This window comes from Serinus canaria, chromosome 9, assembly GCF_022539315.1.
Source record: "Serinus canaria isolate serCan28SL12 chromosome 9, serCan2020, whole genome shotgun sequence".
Classification (NCBI taxonomy): domain Eukaryota; kingdom Metazoa; phylum Chordata; class Aves; order Passeriformes; family Fringillidae; genus Serinus; species Serinus canaria.
In genome coordinates, this window is record NC_066323.1 from 3,932,513 (window position 1) to 3,949,694 (window position 17,182).

Below are 17,182 nucleotides of genomic sequence, written 5' to 3' on the forward strand. Positions count from 1 at the left end.
TTGCTGGGGTACCCAAGGGCTCCTGCTGAAGCATCTTCATGCCCCACCATCACCTTTTCTCCCCACACACATCGCATATTTAGAAGCCAAAATATTTATTTGCCACTTTTATAAGGATCTGGGCATCCCACTGTGCTGCTCTCAGCACTGGGGCACCATGAGGCTGCTTCACCTCCCATGGCTAGGGGATCAAACAACTCACAGAATCTGCTCCCCAGGGCAGTTATTTTGTGTTATATGTACTGTGTGTTATATGTGTTATTTATGTGTGCTAAATGCTATGTGTTACACGTGCTGTGTGTTATATGTGTTTATGTGTGCTATACGTTATGTGTCATATGTGTTATATGTTATGTGTCGTGTGTGTTATATGTTTTCTTAATAGCTGTTACACGTTATATATGCTCTGTTACGTGTGCTATATGTGTCATATATGCTATATGTTACCTGTGTTGTGCCCTGTTCCCCTCGATACGAGCTCGCACCGCCGCTCCCCGCCCGCCAGGTCCCGCCCGGTCCCGCCCGGTCCCCGCGCTGGGGCGGGCGGAGGTGGCGGCCCCGGCGGGCGGGAGCGCAGAGCGGCGGCCGCAGGTGGGTGCCGGGGCCGGGCGGGGACAGCCGGGGCGTCCCCTCGGAGCCCCCCGGGCCGCCTCCCTCCCTCCGGCTCTGGAGAGGAGCAGGAACCCGGCGGGAGGGCCGGGGGCAGCGGCGGAGCCCCGCCGAGAGCGATCGGGACGAGGAGCGGGAGGCACCGGCAGCCACGGGGTCCCCTGCGCGCAGGATGGGGGCTGTGCCCGCACGGCCCAGGACAGGTGATTCCGCCTTAAATTATTATTATTATTATTAGTAGTAGTAGTAGTATTAATTATTATCTTACTGAACGGGACTCTGTTTGCATGCAGGCTCCCTTCTCTCTGCGTGCCCGAGTGCAGCATCCAGCACATGAAGATAAAACACCGGAATTAGGCCGAACTGTAAAGACAGATCAGGTTCCAGGGGATGCACTTGTGCAGATGAAGAGTGAAGCGGCCAGCCCAGGTAGGCTTGTAAACAAACTCCATGGATGCTTCTCAGGTCGTGCTGCCAAGGACTTGTAGTTGCTCTAACTGCTCTCAGGACACACGAACTCAAACGTTCACTAACACAAGGTGTCTGCTTAAATGGAAACGATTCACTGTTAACACAGAGCCTAAGAGTCAGTTCCTTTTTACAGCTGCCTTGGCTCCTCAACTCTTCTTTGCTTTCACTGGGATCACAGACACCACCCTGCTCCTTTAAGGAAGGAGATAAGAAATCAGATAATTCTGTCCATGCTGTCTTCCTGACATACACAGAGCCACCCTATGTTCATTTTCCTTAGAATTAATATTTGGAAAAGAGTTATCATAAAGAAACTTGTGCAAGTCTGAAGGGAAAACCAGCTGTTCTGAGGTCTCTGTCATTGTAGTACTTTGAGATGAACAAAAAAGTCCAATTCACTACTGAAGCCCTTGTGCTTTGGACTGCCTCCGTGTTCCAGGATTTTTCCACCAAAAAAGGAGGTGATGCTTGATGCTTTTTCTGCTTTCAAGATATTTCTGCAGTCTTGATTTCCTACAGATTCTATGGGCATAATGAACTGTGAGGCTGTGCTGCAGCATCTCCAGCAGAGTCTTGTACGATTTCTGTCCTGTAATTTTTTCAGAATATGCAGGAGTTCTGAAACCTCCATCCCTCTGGCCGGCTGGACAGAAAGACCTCTCCATGCCTTTTAAAGGAAAGGAACATAGTCAGCCTTTTTTCCTAAACCTTTCCTTGGGTCATTAGCTAGAAAAGTAAATTATGTTGACCTTTTAACTCTCAAGAATCTAATTCAAAGAAACAAAATTTAGGCAGTTGTTGATAATTTAATGCTGAGTTAGTGAAGCTCTTTACTCTTCATTAAGGGGCCTGAAAAATTCAGACAAACTGGGTAGTTGCTATGATGGAACTAATTGGTAGAGCTACACAGAAATAAATTTCTAGAATTTTTTTTTTTCCTTTTCAGAGATGAAGCACTGTGCCCTGTGACATTTATTTTTGCTGTTTTCACCTCTGGAAGATGGCTGCCAGACCCTGTGAAAATGGTTCTGGTCAGTACCACTGCACCCACACCAGCCAACGTCTTGAAATCAGCTACATGCTGGTCCTGATTATGCTTGGAAAAGTCTTCCTTGATTTCTTCATGTTGCAAATGAGGGCAAGACCTGCGAAAGTCAGTTTTATGGGATACTTCTGCGTTTCAGTGGCACTTCTCGATTTCACACTGCTGCTGAGCATGTGTTTCATTTTCTGTTTTGAGGACTTTGCGCTCTGGGGCGTGCGATTCACGGAGTACCACATCTGCCTCTTCACCCAGATCGCCTCTCTGACCTACGGCATTGTGCCTTTCCCAGTGTACCTGGTGGCTGCTCTGGATTATTACACCACTGTCTCCCAAACATCCCAGTTCCCTACAAGAGGTCGGAAGTTACTTTATGCATTTGCCGTTGTGGTTATATGGATTTCTGGGTTTTTTTGCACTCTCCAAGTTCCTGCTGTCTCTGAAGAGCTGCAGATGCAGAACAGTGTTTCCCCTTCCCAGTGCCCTCTCTCTGGCAGCCAGCAGAGCTCCTCGGTGTCGTGGGCCATGGTGCTGCTGCTGGGCACAGCGCTCCTGGCTCGCTGGAAGGAGGTGACAACCATGCTGCTGTCTGCCAGGCTCCTCTCCTTTTCCAGCCAGCCTGTGCTGATGTTCCCCTACGTGCCTAACAACAACGCTTGCTTTAAGTGGCAGCTCCTGAGCAGGCTCCTCCTGTGTTTCCTTGGCACTTGGGCACCGCTTGTTGTTCTCCAGGTGGTGGTTCTGCTCCTGGGTGTGCAGATCCCAGCCTATGTGGCGATGAACGTGCCCTGGCTGTGCTTTATCAACAGCTTTCTCCTGGCAGCAGCCTACTGGTGCCGGTGCCATGATGTGGAGCTGACAGAGGAGGGGTGGTGCACAGACCCCTTTGTCAGCTGGAAATTCTGCTTTATGCCGTTCAACAATGAAAGCACAAAGCCAGCTGATAAGCCAGGCACAGTAATTGTCATCTGTTAATGAGCTGCCGACTGAAAGGGCTGCAAAGAAGCAGAACTCTGATGTTGGGTGGCCAGGTCCTTACAAACACAAGGCAACATCTCCAGAGCTTCACTCCATAGAAACAAGTCCAGTGTCCAGCAGTACTTCAGTGAATATTGCACTGCAAGCACTGCCAGGCCAGGGAATTCAACTTAAAATTACATGTTTAAAAAAACATTGCTTATATAGGACAAGTTTTCAGTCATTTTTCTGACTAAAATTCTACACTTCCTATAAGGGGAATTATCTCAGGTTTTACAGTACAAAATGCAATAATGTCTGGAAGGCTGGAGTTACATACAGATACTCACCTAAGGTTCAAATGACTTTTTGAAGTGTATTTTGTTGTTAAAATGTGGATTTTTGTCAGCTTGATGGAAGGTAAGGGTTGCTGTCTGTTTAACAAGAAATAACTTGTTTTATTTAAAGTTACAACTCCTACAGGAATAGAAATTTTTATAGTACAAAACCAGTGCAAGATGTGCAACTTCCACAGCCACAGGAGAGGTGCTGCTTCATTGTTTCTTTCCTGCTGCTCCTCTAAGGTACAAGAACATATTAATAATTAAATAATTAAAACAACAAACATCAAGGTTAGCTGGTATACATAAATGCATGCCCAAGGTTAAAAAATGTTTCAAATTTAAAAATAGCTTATTTTGAAGCCAAAATTACTTTAAAATAGTTAAATATGAAGTGGGACTACTTCAGCAGGGAAGAATTAGTCAGGCTTCTAGCAAAAATACTCTCAATTTTCAAATTCTTAAGAGTTTTACCAGACTTGATTTGCTTTTGTATAAGATAAATAAATTATACACAACCAAAGCAGACAAATGAAATTAGCATTTATTTCTGAAGCACTAAACTCACAATACAATGTTGTATTGAAAGAGAAACTAAGTAAATGATGCTGTAGGTTGCTTACCTGTCCCCCAGACCCACAGGGAACAATGATTTCACACAAGAATACTCATTAAGAAAACTCTGAAGATAACAAAAGGTGCAATTACAAGCAAGTTTAAGCAGCATAGTATAAGGTGCTTTGTTTCAGCATTTGTAGGATGGATTCACCCATTAACAGATTGAAGAAATGTCACTTTTACAGATCATAAATGAGAGAATCTAAAATTCATTCACATGCTAGTTGGTAATAGGAAAGTGCTTCTTAAAAAATGATTCACAAAGTGAAGATCATACTTTTACATAGCTCATTGTGTGCTCTTCAACTGTAAAATTTAAATTTTGGATAATAATTTATTTAATTATATATCAATTATAGAGATAGATTTCATTGCAGAATTTAATACTACATGGGTTAGATTTTCTTATAAAAGAATATTCCAGTATTTCACTCCATAAGAATACACAATAACATCTTGATCATAAATTAATCTTTGATTTCTGAAACATACCAAATCTGCTTATTTTGATTTATTACTTCACCCCACATAGTGCTTCTTTCACCCACAATCTGTGGTAAATTTCTTTGAGGTTTCTGTGATGTAATCAAAAGGGGACAAGCATTTTTCAGCAGTAGAAAATGGTTTTGGGGGAAAACCTGGTTAAAAGGCCATCAAAAGGACAGTAAATGATTGAAAACTGAATTTTAAAACTAGTGCAATAAGAGGAGGCAATGCTTAGCAATATAGTTTGAAGTGTTTGGCACCACAAATTATTTCTTTTTTTATGCTGGAAAATGTACTCGGAGTAAATTCTATTTCCATTTTAAAAGTAGGAAAAGACATGCAATGTTAACTGGAAAAATAACCCTAAGCAATCTCTCCCTGCTCCCTCAAACTGTAATTGCTGTTAGTTAGTGCTGGAGATGCTATAGGATAAACCATGGCTAAACACAAGGGTTTGACACAGCATTTCTTCAGGTTTTATAGAAACTGGACACCCACTGAAATGGGGCTGAAAAAATATTTACAAAACCTAATTCCATTTAAAAATCAGCAAATACATCAACTATAGGAATGCACCAGGCATTTCAGAATCATGAAATAACTAATTCCTACAGACTCAGCAGGCAGGGGGAAATTCCTCTTTTAAAGTTCATCCAACACCAGATAAAGGAAAAGCTATTTTCAAGTTCATTTCAGGTGTGTTTTGCATGGTAAGTCTCACCCTTCTGAATCACTAACATGCACAGAACTGGAACTGCAACCAGTTGGGTGAGGCTGCTGACATGTTTTATTTATCAGTCTGGTTCAGCTTCCCAAGGCCTAATTAAAGTTTACACAACCCCATCTGCCCTAACGTGCCAGAATTCCTGTAGCTGCTGCAGTGCTCCTAAAGCCACTTGAAGTTTTTAACATTTTTTACATGGAACACACAACATGCAGCCAAAGCAAATATTAATGGATTGATGTTACTAACTGTATTACTTGTCAAATTTATTCTTTCTTGCTTTTTGTGGAAATGTGCCAAAGAGCATCAACTTTTAGGCTGTCACCTCCATTGAGGAGGCAACAGTGGCATGGCAGGTCTCCAGCAACATCCAACCATGGTGCCAGAGCCTGCCATGGGACTGTTTTAAATTAATGGGGTTATATATTAATGGCAACCCTCTCTGCAAGCCCAATTTTATCCTTGGCATTCATGGAGGGATTCACCAGCTGTGCAGTGATCTCCATCCTACTGCCTTCCTAGCAATTTGTCTTTTCCTCTGCATTTTTTTTTAACCTGGTGCTTCTGGGCAGTCCCAACACTGGTGCCTGGACCATCCCTCTCTAGAACAGGGTGACAGTTTCACTACCAGAGAGGACAGCTGTGCCAGGAAGGTGGAAATATCTTAAATTAAAGATAACCACTGCTACATCTCCTCTGTACATCACCTGTGCTGTGCCAGCAACTAATGGCTTTACACCATTCAAATACCTTACAGTATTGATATTAATGCTAACAGCAGCTAGAGTGTTAAACATTTATGGGAGACTTCTGTACTTTTTCCATTTAAAGAACCTCTTACAAACCAACACTGATTTTAATGAGATATTCTATGTGTTTTCAACTCCGAACAGAGTATTTGGCACTCAGTGATAAAACCCTTCATCTTTACACACATCTTTCCTGGTTAGTACTGACTTGTTTATTCTATAACACAAGGACTACTTGGAAAGGAAGTTGGGTGTGCAGAATCCCTCATTGTTCTTTCCAAAACTGAATTTGCAAAAAGCAAATTTGCTTTTGGATGGAAGCATCCTGGCTGGGTAGTGGAGGACACCACAAGCCTTCCACAGGGTGCCCAGGCTTCACTCACGAAGCAGATCTACCTCATGAATCAAAGACTTTTGTGCTTCAAGCCTAATCCCATAATCAGCACAGATACCCTGATTATTACCTAGCAACAACACCACAAGCCTGTCAACAACCCCATGTACCCAAGCAGTGCTTCATAAACACAATTAGAATGCTCCTTCAGTGTTATGTATTGCACTTAAACAGTGTTTATGATCAGAATTCTATGAATGCACAATTGTGCTCAAGTTACAATTACTTCTAGATGGAAAAAAATCTTTTAAAATCTTGTTTTTCTAGCTCTACAGAGTCATTTGAATAATTTAACAGGAATACCTGCTGGAAATGTAAAAAATTTTAACTTGAAATCTGTTCATTACACTGGCTCCCAGAACTGTGCGTCAGAAAAGTTAAATCCATGGCTACAAAAGCTGGACTATGAGCTTACTCCATACCTGCAATTACCAGCATATTCATATCTCTGAACTTTGCCTTTTCAATTCCACTTTGCTGTAAAGAGATTAGAAAATACTATGCAACTTTCAAGTGAATGAGCAGGTGTGTGCTTTAATGCAGGGGTTACACAAACCTACACAGCAGCTTAGGATGGGGCCTGGAGCACATGTGGAAGTAATGACCTTGAGAGACAGGGGATAAGGCAGGACCCAAAACTCCCCAGCCTCCAGAGCTGACATCCAAGAGAGCAAAATGCCCCTTTCAGAAGTGGGGAAGGAAATATCAGATTTCCCAAGAGATGAAGATGGTAAAAACAAACCAGGCTGATGCTCATGGATTAGGGTACTGTGTGCTCACTGCCTTGGTGCTCAGTCTATGTCCCGGACTCCATCAGCTCAGACCAGGGACAGCTTCCTGAAAAGCCCACACTGGGCTGGCACTGGAGCATCACTACTGTCTCTTTTTCAAATGTCACTATTTGCAAAGCCATCCAGGTATGTAACTACATAGAACCTTTCAGGTCTAAATAACCTCTCATGACTGAAGGCAAATTCTTTTAAAATTAATTTATTTTAGGCTCATCTTAAATGAACTAAGCATTAAATGAATTTAAAATTTCTTTCTTCTTACAGCATTTCCTGTCTGAAACTACAGCTCACTATGCAAGAGTGACTTGAAAATTAATTCACTATGAGCAATTAACACTTTACACTGAAATTATTCATTGATAGCTCTGCTCATACCTGTTCAACTCAGCATTGAATAGGAACAGGGTATTTAAAACAAAATACTCTAAAATATCAGCTTCTCTCCATCTCTAATAAACTAATTCAGGTGCATATTTAAAAACTACCCTACATTGATTGTTTTGCACAGTCATTATCTGCAGCCTAGAACAATCAACGAGGAAATACCTGGTTAATGATGACAAATATATTTCTAAGTATATGCTAACAGGATATCTCTATACAAAACTGGTGATAAAATAACCCTGCAAGCTTTTATACATGCTGAGTTTTAATATGAGCAGTCTCAGTCTAGAACAATCAGAACTACTCATGTCATAAATTATGGGGATGTCTAATTAATTGCAAAACCAGGACTCAACACAACTGTCACTGCATTCTCTGATCACTCAGAGCTGTAGATTTGTCACTGTGCAAGAAATCTGTCGAGCTCTTGAGGTGGAAGTTTCTGCATGGATATTGTGATGTTAGAATGACAATATCCATCTGAAACTGGCATTAGTTGTAGCTGCCATGCCAGGCAGTGACACACCACACCCAGCCCAGTCTCACAGTGAACTTCCATTCAGATTACACCTCAGTGGTTTTGTACCTGAATATTTCCTTCCACTTCAAGAAATAATGCAAAAACTATCGCAGATCTGCCCAAACAGTTGGTTTTACCCTTTAATCCTTTCCTCTTCCTGCCATATCTGCAGTTACAAATGAATTCAATCTGTTCTATCCAAAAGGCTGGATTGCTTTTTGGACAAAGCACAGGTGGAAGTCAGGGGGTAAATACCTGCTTTCACAGGAAAAAAATGGGGAAATGGATGCTTGCAGGACTTAAATCTTGTATTTGAAATGTCTCATTGACAAAAATCTAGCAAAGGCTTTACCCTCCATCAAGAACTTCATTTCTGGAAAAAAGATGATGGGTTAATGGGTAAAGAATGGATTTACAATGCAGCCTGTTTAAGACCCTCTTCAGACACTCCATGGTTAGCCAAAACAACTGGCACTTTAAGTCAGTGGAGGCAGCCAAGCTTCCTCAGGGGAGTGCCCTGCTCCTGCTGCAAAGCAGGGATGCTGATACAAGCCAGATGGATCAGGGAAGGCTGCACACCCCTTTTGATCATTCATGTGCAATTCTTTAAAACCCCAAACAAGCCCTGAAGCTGAGACAAGTTCTATTCTATTGGATGAAATCTTGACAGATACCTTCAGCCCAGTGCTCTGCAAAAGGGCCTTGCCCTGAACTAATGCTGCAGTTTGCATTAAGGAGTAGGTAGGATGGAGAGTGGTGGACAAAAAGGAAGGGAAAAAGCCATGGAATGTATCTCCCTTCTGACCTATTCCTACAGAAGCTGAAATACTGCAAACATTACTGTGAGGGGTAGCCTGCAACACCAGAAGTCTGAATATAAAAAGCAAAATCCCAGGAAATAAAGAGAATAAAAAAGATTTCTTGTAGAATATCCAGTGGGAACAAGTGTTAAAATACAATTCAAATCTTTAATACTTCTTCTTTTGCAAGAGGGTACAGGGTACTAACACGTGGGAAAGCCATGGGAAATGGTAGTATAAGCCTGGGAAAGCCTCACCTATCTGAACAGCAAGTGGACAGTACATAAAACAGTTCTGGAGGACTATTACTCTAAGTATTATATTGCTTTTTGGAGAAAATTCATAAGCTTCCCAAGCAGACTTCAGTTGCACTTGGAAATTTTCCAGCCTACTTTCACATACAAGTGTGATTTTTTTACAAAAAGTGATTTTATTGACACAGCTACACTGGCACACACTCCTGTACAAGTGCACTTCTATCAGTAGAGGATGGTATAGCTATGTCTGCTTTTAAGTTCCAGTTAATTGCCAAAATCACTGAAGGGGAAAAAAAACTTTCAATATGCATAAGGCCCACATTCTAAGCTGTTGCACTTATGAATATTTAAAGCATAACTTATTATCTGTGGCTCTCCCAAACCCACAGGGAATGTTACATACCAGATGTGCCTGACTGGGGTCTGCTCTGAGCTCCTGGCACCTGGCAGTGATTCTGGCTGAGCTGGACACAAACACTAGCTGGAGAAGCTCTCCTGAAAGCTGTCTAACAAAGCAAAATTAAAGCAGCCATGAAATTCTCATGCATGTAACACTGATTAACTACAGGTCTAAACAAGACCCCTAACTCCACATTTTCTAGTACACCTTAAGCCATTATCAAACCACATTTATGTATCCCTACTTTTTACATTGCCTAAGAACAGTACAATCAGAAGACAGATTAAAAATTAGCCAGTGAGATTTCTGTAGAAAAATAATAAAACTTTAAGACAAAAGCCAAAGGATAAATATCTAAGATATCTTTAGTTTTCAGTTAGCTCATCAAAACAGAACATATCCTTTAGAACATATGTTACAGATATGCTACACTGTGTATCTTACAGAAATGCTACAAATGGGAACCCACTGTCTCCATCATTTGAATGTCTTTCAAATGAACATTAGCAAACATTGGAACTTCAACTAAGAAGTTTATTTTACAACAGTAACCAAAAATAGAAAAAAAAAATAATTAGAAAGTGCTTAGCAACTTCCCTCCAAAATAAACCCAGGCATCAATTCATCCTCTAAAGCTTTGGTGCCATTTGGGTAAGGGCTCTCACCACATACCAGCGCGCAACTGCAATGTGTTGTCCTAACTTGCAGCTTCAGTGGTTAATAAAAACATTAATAACATCTGCTATTAGCAAGCTCAAACAGTTGTAATTAAGAACAATGATTCTAATGTTGATCTCCAGAAGGCAATGGCAGAAAGACTGTTAGTGGAAACAAAGCAATAGTCTAATTAAAGGAAAATGAAGCACAGATTTTTCTGTAATTAAAATTTACTCTTTAAGGTCATGAGTTAAATAATATACATATTAATCTGTCTGTCACAAACCTGCCTTTTAGCCAGTGTATGTGCATTGACTCCTTTTGATCTAGGGCAGCAGTTCTCAAACTTTAGGTCAGTTCCTCTTCTCTTCAGGAATACTGTACAGCCCCCTGAATACCTCCCTACACAATCATATATTATGCATTAATTTGCATAAAATACAAAAAAATACATTATTTGCAGACACATACACATATTTAATTCAAATATACACAATGACTATCAGCACACGTACCCTTCTTTCCCTAAAAAAGAGCTTAAGGATCCAGGTCTGTATATAAGGGGAGTGGAGCTGCAAAAGGGAGGGAACAGAAGGACAAAATACATCCATGAACAACCGTGCACAGGTGGTGGGGAAGCAAAGGCCAAGAAGGTGCTGCTGCCTCAGAGCCCAGGCAGCTTCTAAGAGCATCAGTAACTGAGGAAATGTATTTGTTCCACAGAGTGTGAGAGAGGGAAGGTGGAGAGGGACACTAAAATCCCACCACCTGGGTCTGCAGCATCGAAGGCAAAATCTCCTGCCAGAGGGAGAAAGCAGGGCCCCTGGGTATTTCTCCCAAATTTGCCCTAAACCAGGACATTCTCCCAGAGTTGCCAGCGTTGGCATTCCTCCCGCTGACCTGCAGCTCCAGGCACCCTCGTGGCAGCAGCAGCTGCTCCTGAACAAGATCTGAGGGGGCCTCACTGCTCCTTCCTCAGAGTACTGCAAGGACAGCTCACACTGGCCACTGGACAAGGAAAAGGTGCTAGGAAGCTTCCAGTGAGGCAATGGGAATGCACTACAGGGAAAGACATGTTAGAAGAGGTATCAAGAAAAAGAACATCTGAATTATGTTATCCCTTCTCTACCCCCAGTCTCTAAAGCAACTTGTCTCAATATGAGCTGGTCCTGGCTGCAGTTTTCAGCCCCTCATACCCAGGCATTTGGGAACCTGAACCCTGAGAGCTCACACTCTTCCTCAGGGTCCACTCTGAACCCCCATTTGAGAACTGCTGGTCTAGCTTAACTAGCAGCATGTGAAACTACAAATCTAACACTTAATGCCCCCATAGTGCATAGCAGCATTCAAAGAGTAAAGTAACATGTGCTTCAGTTACCTCTGGCAGGAGTGTCAGTAGCCTGATCATGAGGATTCTGATGAGACATCTACATGGTTTATAGTATTTTACAGACTTCAAGAAAATACTATAGTGGCAGAGATGAGGGTAAGCCTACATGAGGAAAACCAGCTGCCAACCTACCCCTTACAAACAATTTGCTCAAGACTAAAACAAACTCAGAGAGCACAACTAAATGCATAGCATTTTACTGGTACTAGTGCTTCCACAGGGCCTGTGGACACTTCTGTTAGTTCAGTCCAAACACTGCTGTATGTGGAAAAATCTTTCAGAATACAGCAACACAATTTAAATGGTGTCTAGACTGGGGTGGGGACTGGGGTGTTAATCATAACTCGTAAGATGGAAGTACATGTTGGGGAATATCTAACCTATCACAGCATATTTCACTTCATGTTTTTCCATGAAAAATTTCAACTCAAAGCATTACTCAGGCTTTACTATAAACTTATTAGTTGTTGAAAACTACAGAGGACTCCTGGTGTAATCAAAGGAACATTTTAAAGTCTTTATGTGGGGAGAGTCCCACCTACTTAACAAAACATCACAGTAACACTCATGCCACAGTGAAGATGTTGGCATATTACTGTTGGTTCTGTCTCTGAGAAACTGTTGTTTAAACCTTCACGTTCACCTCCTAGGATTCTTTCAAGGAATTGATACGTGCACAGATTTTCAATGCAGGTCCAAGCTTAATATTCATTGCACTCATAAGGTGATCCTCCTTCAACAAAAGGAGAGCTTGTCCATCAATTTCTTGTGCTCTAAATTCATCTGCAATATCTTGACAACCTAAAGGCAATAAAAAATATGATTACTGGTTTAGAAATGTCCATTCTTAGATTCAATGTCCACACCAGATTTTGTCCACACCAGCGCTTTTCAGCAACACATTTTCCAGTGCTCATCCCTTTAGCTTGTTGAACCTAAATTACATGCAAGAGTTCAGTATTATGATGGGAATTCTGAAATAATATGAAAATAATTTTTACAGCCTCTAATTACACTGTATTTACTGGAGAATTACTCATTGGGAATTTCAAGTCCCAGCAAAGACAGAATTTTCATTTCATTAAGAGGAACAACCTCTCATCACTGGAAGAGATTGGGAAAACAGCACTGAAATAGCAATCAGGAACATAATTCAAGTGGGTTCTTTCCAGCAATAAAAAGATACTATTATCTAATTCTATAAATAATAACTATATTATACTGCTCTGTGCAGTGAGAACATCCAAATAGCTACAATTTCCAAAAGGAGTTAATTCCATCTGTGTGTTACACCGCTGAGCTAAGGAAAAAAAGTTTTGATGTATGGGATTTGGCACAACCATCTCGTGAAGATATTTATCATTAGTTATCAGAGTGAATATTCTACACACAGCAGTAACTCACTTCACAAGTGCAACTTTAAACTGGATCTTTTTTCCTGAGTTAAACTCCTTTTCTCAACATGAAGTACCAGTCTCAGGTTACTGAAGATCACAGCATTAAAAAAAAGACTCTACATAGGTTGGACTGTCCCAAGTAACTGAGGGCCCCTTTCCACTGAAAAACACTGTGGAAATAAAGGGTCCTCCAAAGATGTTCTGGATTTGTGCTGAGCAGGATCAGCCAGTTATGCCTGGCTCTATGGTAGTTCTGTTAGATGGATAAACGTCTTCTAACAACGTCCAAGAGAGCACTCATTGTCAGTTGTTTATTTGAAACTTCTTTCCCCCAGCCATGTTTTTAATGGAGTTTTTTTAATACATTTGTGTTCTCAACCCAGCAGTCTCTCCATCTCTCTCAGAGCCTTTCAGACACACTTGAATTTGGGCTCCACCTTCCATTCCTGATGTCAATTATTCCTCAAGTAAGGTTATTTTTGGCATTTTTACATTTTCCCTTTTTAAAAGTACACTATTATAGAGATATGAAATTACTGTGGAGAACTTTTCTATCTAGATGACAGCAACTAATTGCTCTTGTGTGTTCAGATTTAAATTCCATAAAGAAGAGATAGCCTAATTTCCTGATGGATTTACAAATCTGTACAAGGCAAATGGAAAGGAAATGAGGAAGGAAGTATCAACATCCAAAAATGAATTAATTTGGATTATTACTGTGTAAAGGTTGTAACATTCAAGATTGGAGAAAGTAGCTTTTCACAAAGAATAAAGCACATTTTTTTTCTTAATGATTTGTTAAACAGACCTCATGCAACAATCAGCTCTGGCATCATCATAAAGGTTTTCTAATTGAAGTGCTGACAACAGATAAAACATCTGTAAGTCAAGTATTGAGTACTTCTGGCAAAGGTATCATGGCACATCTGATTTGAGACCTGAATATTGTGATTGTCAGACCACACCATTTACAAAGAGTCTGAGAGATCATGAGAAGTTCTTACATTTAGGAACAAAACTGGTCCTACTGAAAGAGGAAACTGGATGTTGTTGTTGCCAGCTTTTTTCCTTTAAGCAATTTCCGTGCAACTTCTTAAATACTTTTTATCAAAGTAATTTTTGGAAAAGTAGAGCATGGAAGTTGAAGGTATTGCAGTTCCCACATCCAAGCACATCTGGGTATATTCTTAAGGACTTTTGCAATTGCTTGTTGTGCAATAACTTGGCCAAAAGAAAAGGGTGGAGAGCAGGTGAAAGGTCATTTATCTTGCAGCTGAAGACAGAAAGGAAAACAATTCTGCTCAGCTTAAGTTGTTCTGTCTCTTCACCCAGAAGAAGAAGCTAAACAGTGCAAGTGTCCGGGACACTGACTTCCCCAAAAGGCTCCAGAGGAACTCAGGAAAAGCCTGACAATGACACAAGTTCATTTCAGCTACAGACTGTGCAGAAAGCTGTAAATGAAAACAGATGTTCCTAATGTTTATGGAAAAGTGACAAATCACCATCTCCTACAGCATGGCAGATGGTCTGCACAGACTGCACCAAGTAGATATATAATATAAAATGCCATAATGGAAATCATCTGTATTATTTCCTGCATTAATCAGTCTTGGAAGTATATGATAAAATATTTTTTCAAGACAGTCACTTAAGAATATACTGAAAAGAATAAACCCCAAAATTACCCAAAAACCCAAATGCAGCAATGTAGCAACAAAAATTCTGGCAGGTTGTGAATATAACTTTAAATATCTATTGAACTTCTTTTTTAAAAAAGTATTTGAGACACTAGGCCTTCATATGGAGAGGAACGAGTAATTATAATAAACTTTCATTACATACAAATAAAATATAAGTTTGTTTAAAATCAAAGATCACCTTGTTTATAGAATACAAAAAACTAAACCAGATCCAGCAGCTGGTGAAATATTGTAAAAGTAATGGTTTCAAAACAGAAACCACATTTTAAGAATAAAATTTTTGGTTTCATACTTGCAAGTGAATTGTGTTTATGTGGCACTTCAGTTATTCTAGCACAGGAACTACCATTTATTGAGAGCCTAGGATTAGTTATTGAATTACCTAGAGTCTTGAATCCATAAAAACAGTAACTGAAAACAGCAGTGACAGAGCTACACTCCATAACACAGCTCAAGTAAAGAAACAGGAATGACCACATCCCAAACCTAAGGAGCTTTGCTTGTTTCTACATCCATCACTGCAGGTTCCCAGAAGCAGTGTTACTGAATTGCAATCAACTATCAGAAGGAAAGTACTTCAAGGATGACTTTGGTCAATTTTAAACATCTCTTTCACAATTGCCTGATCTACTACAAAAGACTGTCATAATGCATGTGTATATGACTTAGCAGTGAAGATATATTCCTTACATATTAATAGTCTAATGGGATTCACAAAAAATAGTAGAGCATTCCAGAAAAAGTAGAAAACTAGAAACAAACCTAGCCTGGGTTTAAATGGGTAAGCAACAAAAATTCTGGTATGACTGCTACTGTGGAGATCTGCCTTGTTATCTGTAGGGGTTACAGGATCTGATCAGATAAAATGGCATCCTTGGGAAAAGGTGGGGAGTGAAGCTTTAAAGGTTATGATAGTTAGGAAATGATAAACGTCACATAACGTGAAGATAACATAAAGGTAACGGTGAATATTGATCTAAAGGAAAGGTTTGTGAACAAGGAAAAAACCATATTATTTTTTCTGAGAACAAACTGAACTAGCAGTATGCTGAGTTTCTAGGCAGAAGACCTCTGAGCAAAGCTGCAAAACAAATTTTAACTTTATAGCAGAAATTTGCTTATTCTTTTTTAATGACTTGTATCATGACGGGTGTTTCAAACTTTTCAGTTGCATCAAGGGAAGGAACACTGCTCTTGCTTTTTCTACTGAATAAGCAGCAAGGAAGGAAGAAAGAGAAGAAGGAAGTGAGAAAGGAAGAGAAGAAAGCAGTGTAACAGGGAGGAAGCATGTCTGATCTCTCTACTGACCTCTTGAGAGAAGTCAGACTGAAGGAACAGCTCTAATCTCCATCAGCTGGGATGCAACAGCAGAAGTGGGACTAGTTCTATCAACATGGGATTTGTGCTGAAGGAACAAGCAAGAGGAAACAAATCACATTCCAGTCTCTATCACCAGCTAACACTGCTGCTGTTACCACACCACATCATGTTCCAGTCTCTATCACCAGCTAATACTGCTGCTGTTACCACACCACCTCCTCATCACTGCGATGCTATAAAGCAAGGAACTTCATTGTTAAAACCAACAGAACAAGTTATTGCCCCTTCCATACCAGGCAGAGAATGTATAAAGGCCCAAACTTCATCGACAGTCCATACTGAGGGGTCAGTTTGCACCACTGGTAAGAGGTCGATGCTCTCTGGCATTTTCCTTATCCTCAGCTCCCGAAGCTCCCGTTCCCTCTCCCTCTCACTCTGCCTCCGCAGGCGCGTGGTCATGGCCGTTGGAACAGCGTCTTCATGAGGAGCCAGATCTTCTTCTGCAGATGGATAAGTAATTGGAAGCTGGAAAACGTAGTAACTCCAGTATTAGGCTTTATTTGCAATTCCCAAAGCAGTGCCATAGTTTTAATCAAATATTCCACAGACCTGTCTAAGAAAATGATCTCGCGATGCCCCCTCAGGGCCGCTCGGCCGACGCCCGCGTCGCCCAAGACTTTGGCTATCTGACTTCCGATTCCAACGACTGGTCTTGTCTGATGGAAACAGCCCAAATTTCTTAGTGCAACTAAGGCTGTGCCTAAAGAAGTAAGATATATTCAATAATGCACTAGTAGTTTTTTGGACTGAATTCAATCAAATAACCATAAAATCACAGTGTTGTAAAGATGCTGCTTAATTACAACAACAGCTGTCACAGAAATACAAGAGAAAGGTATCTCAAAGGCCATTTCATCAAAACCCTCATCTTGTTATGGGATCAAGTACATCCAGAAGATCCCTGGAAGATGTCTGTCCTCCCCATTCCTAGAAATACCTTTGCATTTTATTGCAAAGTACAGTTCTGCTCTGAAATGTCCACTAAAAACCTAAAATCACATAGTATTTTTGGGTTCCATTTTCTCTACCTAGCTGATGCCCAGTCAAAGGAGGATAGAGGCAAAAATCCCATGTTAAGATTAAAGGACTAAATCTCTTTAAGGTTATTTTGCTGG

General features: G+C 40.8%; 2 protein-coding genes across 8 annotated transcripts in view; one reads left to right on the plus strand and one right to left on the minus strand.

Annotated features, from left to right (window-relative positions):
• The first annotated feature begins 547 nt into the window (after positions 1-547).
• GPR160 (G protein-coupled receptor 160) lies at positions 548-7,433 on the plus strand. The gene is made up of 3 exons (XM_018912753.3): positions 548-812; positions 903-1,038; positions 2,027-7,433. The coding sequence occupies exon 3, from the start codon at positions 2,081-2,083 to the stop codon at positions 3,095-3,097; it is 1,017 nt and encodes a 338-aa protein (XP_018768298.1). The 5' UTR covers positions 548-812; positions 903-1,038; positions 2,027-2,080; the 3' UTR covers positions 3,098-7,433.
• Positions 3,947-17,182, minus strand: part of PHC3 (polyhomeotic homolog 3) — a 29,134-nt gene continuing 15,898 nt past the window's right edge. For 4 of the 7 annotated variants that reach the window (XM_050978205.1, XM_030226998.2, XM_030226996.2 and 1 more), the window contains 3 exons: positions 16,617-16,767; positions 16,301-16,532; positions 3,947-12,391 (listed from right to left, as the gene is read on the minus strand). In XM_050978205.1, coding sequence (XP_050834162.1) covers positions 12,237-12,391; positions 16,301-16,532; positions 16,617-16,767 — 538 coding nt within the window. In that variant the 3' untranslated portion in view covers positions 3,947-12,236. Of the gene's footprint in view, positions 12,392-13,284; positions 16,093-16,300; positions 16,533-16,616; positions 16,768-17,182 lie in introns of those variants that run through there. The other 3 variants (XM_050978204.1, XM_050978206.1, XM_050978207.1) reach the window with 3 other exon arrangements.

Excerpts from the sequence above, each read along its gene's own strand:
- GPR160 (XM_018912753.3), top strand. The coding sequence starts at position 2,081 with ATGGCTGCCAGACCCTGTGAAAATGGTTCTGGTCAGTACCACTGCACC.